Below are 6,596 nucleotides of genomic sequence, written 5' to 3' on the forward strand. Positions count from 1 at the left end.
GGTTGTCCAGTCTGAGGTCAGTTATGTCACTGGGTTAGGCGAGTTACAAACTCAACGTGAGTTGGAATGAAATTTGATTCGTTTCAGAATATATACAAATAACAGGTGTGCAAGGGATAGTAGTCCTAGGGCTGATAGTCCGTGTAACAATAGCCCGCATTGCTAAATGTTTTGGTTAGGGTTAGCGGTACAATAGATCATGCTGCTTAACTGATCAAATACAATGCTACCGGACTATGACTCCAGGGGGACTATATCCGCTGTCACACCGGCACGATTTCGCAGACTTACATGGTTATGGGCACACTAGAGAAACAACACAGCCTCTTCCCAGCGTCTTGTCTTCTTGTTTTAGGCTGTGGGATAATCGTCATATTCAGTTTAATGGTAAGATGTTTTATTTGATCCGTACTCGCGTTTTACCTCAAGGATAGATTCCATCGTTCGTTTCCTCCAAGAAACTCTATTGAATCTGCCCCGGTCTCCGCCACGACGATTGACCAGCCCATGCAGCAGGGCTACCAAGGGATTTACGGATAGAGATCCAGTCGTGGCACAAGTCTTTATTTAGACTAGCTGAACGCAGTAAAAGTACCTAAATTGGTGATTACTTCTTGTGCAGCTCTCAAAACTGCTAACATTTATCATGGAAGCTGATTCCCGCCTTAGGTTTTAACCGGGCCGTTCAAGACTCCCCATTTTCATAAGCGTTTTGCTATAGGTTTCCTTTAATCTAAATCATCAATATATATCAAGACTGAATTTCTTTAATGTATCGCCATAAGACAACTGTAATGTTTATACACCTACGGGTAATCTATTTGATATATTTTGTAGGTGACCAGCGCCGCTGAGTCGGTTATATGGGGAGATGTGATCATGTATACACGTTCAGTCTCGTTCAAAGAGTTTAAAGTGACTACCAAAGTAGCCGAGGAACGCCGCGACGGATGGGCTAAAGTAACGTATGAATTCACCAAGGTGCGGTTGCCGGCAAAAACACATTCCTTGTCTTTCAATAGTTTTTCAGGTTATTTGAAAGATAACGGGTACGAGGTTGTATATTCAATTGACCTTCGGGGTCCTGGCAACATTCACGAGATTGGTAACAGGACGTTGTGCATGAGAAACGCTTGCGTAGATTCCGGTTTAAAAAGTATCTATTGTCGCTTATTAATGAATTTTAAGAATGCCGAACCGTTAACTTTTGTCGGCGAGTGGAGGAATCGGAAAAAAGAACGCAGAGTTTGGAGGATGGTGTACAGTTTGGAAAGACCAAGAGCGTGTTATTCGCACCATCACCTGATAGTCGGCCATTACTCGGAGGAAGAGACGCGCAGCCCAAATGAAGTCAGCAAACAAAAATCTTCCATGAAGAAACAAAACGGACTGGATCGCCATTCCCGACAAGATATAGCTGATGAGACTGGCCGTTTGTATGTTTTAGATCTATCAGACGAATTCAGTCATGAACTAGTCATTATTGGATCAGCTTTTGGAAGATTCAGCAGTTCGTTGCGTTCAAAGTCCGAGATGCTTTATGTCGGGAAGTATTTGAATATAATTATAGGTAAGATTATATATAACAAGTATGGAGTGAAGACAATCTATCTCTATCTAATCTAAGTTTTGATTATAGGAAGGTAAAAAATTTAGATTTGTTAAACCGAACAAGGGTTGGGCTGCATTCACCACGCCCGCTACCATAGCCAACCTACAGTGATGGTCTTACAGTATGACAGTCATGAGTGCGACTACTTTACCCGTCTGGTTCACTGGCTTTTATTGTTATTTCACCTCACATTGCTCAGCTTTCAGACAATACGGTTGCCCCAGAGGCAATACCGCTGGAAGTTCAATATGGTACATCACCAGCAGGAGCATGAACCGAGGGGCTCTACTGACATAGGTGGTTTTACTCAATAACAACTATAATAAAGTTACGAATTCACCTTTTTTCTTTCAGGTTGGGAGTTTAAAGCCATAAACATGGAGCCAAAAACAACTTATGCCAGTGTCAAGGCAAAAAGCTTGGTCCACTGTGTCGTGCTGAGCATTCGCCAGGCTGACTGTTGGAGCGTTCGTTACTCTATTGGCAAACTGGGATTATTCGAGTGCCGTCAATTTACCAGGGGTCCGGAAACAACCGAACACAACCAATAACATCAAGAATCCATAAAGACTAAGAATTTGGAACTTCAGAAATTAAAAAACCTCAAATTTTTTTCAAAAGGGTGGGTAAACGTTTCCTGAACTCAAATACTAAATGTTATTGATTCATTGTAAGGATATTACCAGGACGAACCAAATGATACCTTATTCAGCTCTGAACTCTTAATGATATAGGAGATACAGAGCATTTTGTCTAATATATAAGAAACAAAATTCATTATTTCATTTCCCGTGCTATGGCGTGATGGTGGGCATTCTTTGTCTCAGAGGGATTTTAGAACCTCGTTGAAATACCATTTCCTTATTAGCCCAATAAGCGCTACGAAACGAGTTACACTATTTGAGTCATGCATTTTGTGACAAAAACAACCAGTCAATATTAGTGATAGCCATTGAATGGAAGACGAATTATCTTGCAAAAGCCCCCTATTGTCAAAATTTGAATCCAGTGCGAGTTAAGATGCTGTAGTATTGTATCCAAATTCTTAATCTTTATGAATTCTTGATAACATGATTAAGAACTGAGGCCACGTCTGAGAGATTCCAGGCCTTGACCAATCCGACATCAAAGTCTTTTTTCTCTCACATGACGTCATTTCATTTCAATTGACCAATCAGAAAGGATGATTTCTTTTGAATTGCTCCAATCAGAAATACCGGTATCATCTGCTCATTGCTTTCAAGACAGGCAGGGATCCGAACGTATAGAATTGGCATCGGACATGACAGTCTGTAATGGAGGTTGGGAACAGCGACTTATCGCATGTAGAAAGAGGACGGACTTTGTGTAAATTTCGATCCTCATTCCAGATACAAATACATTTATAAGGATCTGCGATAATTCACTGATCTCAACCTCTCTCCAATAATTTGGAAAAGACAACGCAACTCGATTTTACATTTGCACAACGATTGTCATTCAAATGGAAAGATACATGGATATAAATGTCCTTGGTGTATAATACATGATACCACACAGCATAGCTGTCTACAGCCTAGCGGGCTCTACTTTCAATGCACAATGACATGTTTTTTTATAAAGAAAAAGGGCCCGGGACGACTCAGAGAAGACCACGCAGAATGAAACGTTGTATCATGCCGTACTATACTGCCGTAACCTTGTCTGATAGCATCAGTTTGCACTTATAAAACAGGCAACACAAACACATGTACACAGTTTGGTAAATTTCTATATTAGATTCTTGGAACAGCAAGGCCAACCAACGATTTCGACTTAAACCGACGTACCACCAAAACAATCGTAACAATGAGCAACACAATGTCAACGATGAGAATGACAAGTGCAAAAAGTAAGGCGGCATTCGATGTATCGAAACCATCGGTAATGATCCCAGCAGTTGCAAGCAACACGACAAAATAAGGCGTGAAGGTGAACTGACAGAACTTCGGGAAGACAAAATTGTTGAATGCAAACCAGACGATCAACAAAACGAGAATTACTGCAAGGATGACGATGCTTGACACGAGCTCGTCCGCCATTGTGACGTATTTCAAAACAACTGAGAGCTGTACGAAGAAGGCCAAGGTCACCCAGGTTGCGAAGGTTGCAAGTCCATTGTGAATGAACGCACGGACTAGCACCACGTCGACTAACAACCCATCTTTGACAACGTTCAAGAAATGATTCTCGGAATCCCTGTAGCAGATGATCAAAGCAGCATAGAGGGAAAACCATGCGAACAACAACGGGAACAAATTTGGCAGCAGAATTTCGTAGACAAAAACAACGCTCCAGACGATTGCGCCTGCGCAGCCGAGAATGAAGAAGACGTAAGTTAGCGGAGGGCAGATTCCTTCCATGGTGTACACGTAGCTTTTGGTGATCTTTCCACGTCGGAAGATGGAGGCTGTGACGTATATAATCCAAATGCCCTGGTAGAGGAAAATGATTGACCAGACGACTCCAAACGTCCAGGGAGCAGGGTTGATGAGGGTGTCATCATAGGTAACGTTCTTCGTCTCGTTTTTGGCATCAGCTGCAACAACAGAAGGAAGTCATTGTATCTAATGTACCGGTAAGTCCGGGAGGTGAGCGTACATGGGATGTTGATTCCTACCAGCATAGACAAGAGGGGCATTTATGGTGATGAGAGAAAAGAGGGCCAGCGGCAGCCACTAGTGGCTCACTGATGAACGCGGGAGGGAAAAGCGACCACTGGTAGTCACTGGTGGCCACTGATTGACCATCGATTCTAGTTATCCTTGAGCTATCATCTGGACCTCAGTGCTAACGTGTTCGTACATGTAATTCACTTTAACCCCGATCCTGACTATTCTGTCCATGTAACCTTGCTTTATGTGCACAACAGCACACACAAACAATCTTTGATGCATGACTCTCAGGCGAGGTATACCACATTTCTCGAATCCCAGCTTGTGCTTTTCACAGAGAAAGCAATTCTGAAACCTCGTTCCTCTTCCGAGGAGACAGCTTTTAGCTGTGATGGAAGAACATATTGTTGCAAGCAGCAAGCAAAGTTGGTTCAACTGGTCGACCGGTTTCGTAGGCAGCTTGACCACAAGGCTTTGCCATCATTACGTCTTAAAAACACATCAGACGATGTCATGAAGCATGAGGTCTCCCAGATCAGAGTTCGCAAACCATGAGAATGACGGTAAGCGGCACTCTGGATCTAATTTCCATTCAGAATTCTGTCACTCGATAGAAATGAACCGGAACTACAGTTGAACACAAAATACGGCGCCTTCCGTTTTGAATTGGACGGTACAGTGTGGGTGGGGAGAAGTGTAAGCCAGTATTTCCCTACCTGCTTCATAAATGAACCTCGTCGATGTCCCGGCAATGATGGCACCAATGTAGAACAGCCACGACACGACAATAAGGGCGATGTAGACGGGCTTATGGGACGCCATGTTGTTTAGTAAGGATGCTTTCTGCAAGAATAGAAGCGAAAGGAACGTTAGACGATCAACAGATTCTAACCAAGAGCCAAGCCATCGGAGTCAAGCTCCAACGCTCGCATGTCTATGTACAACTTGTCCCATGCCACTTGATTCTACTCGTACAAAGTAGCACATGTATTCCCGAATAGTCAAGTGCTGACAAAGAGAGGTTTGGTCTTCAATTAAATCGCCCGGGATCGTCAGTAACCTTGAAACCAACTTCTTTTTCCAGGGCGAACAGACAGCAAACTATGTCAAATTGAACACTTACCTCGTTATACTTTAAACGATCCATCAGAATACTTCGAAACTCTAAGTCTTCTCAGGAAGACTGGTAAGCATGGGAGATATAGGTATTTTTTTTCAAGAGTAGTACAGAGGAAGTACAGTGGCATATCATGAGTCACTACCGCATGATCTTCGTTGCATATCATAGTTCTAAGTAAATCATGTCATAACTAGTATTACCACATGATCACAAATCACAAGGAAAATTATTGACGTACAATGTCTAAGGACCAACCTGTCGTTACGTAAAACGCCGGCGAAACGGAAACAACGACGTCAGCTATCAATATCAACAAACAGCTTACCGCCGTGAAGATATCACTTCCGCATTTATCATGCATGAACTCTACGAATAACACAATGCGAGGAACACGTCTATAGTGAAATGGCAAAACTGGGCGACCGATGTACATGTTTCGTTTCCATTTCGCTTTGAATTCCTTGCTTCCCGTTCCACCTTACAACACGGACGACTGGACTGATGTTACCTACCTGTCCATCCTCCTGCCTCCTGAGGGAATCAGGGGTTGATATTCGCTTCTTCTTCTGACCCCCCCCCCTCCGATTCCTCAAAATGATCCTCATGTGGGAGAGTAGGCATTTGGCGAAAACGTACATATAATGTAGATTGAATGAAGCGATTTTGCCCAAAATAATTGCACTTTAAGCGATCCTTTTAAAGGGCGTCCTAGTCCGTGGCACCAAAGACTACGAACAAGTGAATGAAACTGCAGACGACCCTCTCCAAATGGCAAAATTCAACATTTGCATTTGTTTTCCAAAGAGCAACATTTAAACATGCTGCATCGAACATGGCGTCATCAGGTCATGCATATTTCACATTCAATATGATTTCGGGCCCGGCCATAACAGATTCGAACCACTTTATTTTTCTCATTGCGGAGATCGAGGCCGGTGTGACAGCGGATATAGTCCCCCTGGAGTCATAGTCCGGTAGCATTGTATTTGACCAATTGAGCAGCATGATCTATTGTACCGTTAACCCTAACCAAAACATTTAGCAATGCGGGCTATTGTTACACGGACTATCAGCCCTAGGACTACTATCCCCGCCACACCGGCACGACACTAATCAAATCCCCGTGATCGAGGCCGGCGATAGAGGTCGGCGGATACTAAAACCCCTATTTACCGGGAGAAGATAAAGAACAAAAACCCCAAAGAACAGCGCACAGACGTACAATGTAACT

The 6,596-nt window shown here is 43.1% G+C and overlaps 2 protein-coding genes across 2 annotated transcripts; one reads left to right on the forward strand and one right to left on the reverse strand.

Annotated features, from left to right (window-relative positions):
- The first annotated feature begins 207 nt into the window (after window positions 1-207).
- On the forward strand, window positions 208-2,431 carry LOC135494021 (uncharacterized). The gene is made up of 3 exons (XM_064781762.1): window positions 208-387; window positions 838-1,570; window positions 1,967-2,431. The coding sequence occupies exons 1-3, from the start codon at window positions 292-294 to the stop codon at window positions 2,161-2,163; spliced, it is 1,026 nt and encodes a 341-aa protein (XP_064637832.1). The 5' UTR covers window positions 208-291; the 3' UTR covers window positions 2,164-2,431.
- Window positions 2,432-2,986: 555 nt separating this feature from the next.
- LOC135493666 (uncharacterized) lies at window positions 2,987-5,491 on the reverse strand. The gene is made up of 3 exons (XM_064781156.1): window positions 5,369-5,491; window positions 4,962-5,088; window positions 2,987-4,169 (listed from the first exon to the last, which is right to left on the reverse strand). Exons 1-3 carry the CDS (start codon window positions 5,390-5,392, stop codon window positions 3,367-3,369), a joined length of 954 nt encoding a protein of 317 aa, XP_064637226.1. The 5' UTR covers window positions 5,393-5,491; the 3' UTR covers window positions 2,987-3,366.
- Window positions 5,492-6,596: the final 1,105 nt, after the last annotated feature.

The sequence above is a fragment of the Lineus longissimus genome, chromosome 9, assembly GCF_910592395.1.
Source record: "Lineus longissimus chromosome 9, tnLinLong1.2, whole genome shotgun sequence".
Classification (NCBI taxonomy): Eukaryota; Metazoa; Nemertea; class Pilidiophora; order Heteronemertea; family Lineidae; genus Lineus; species Lineus longissimus.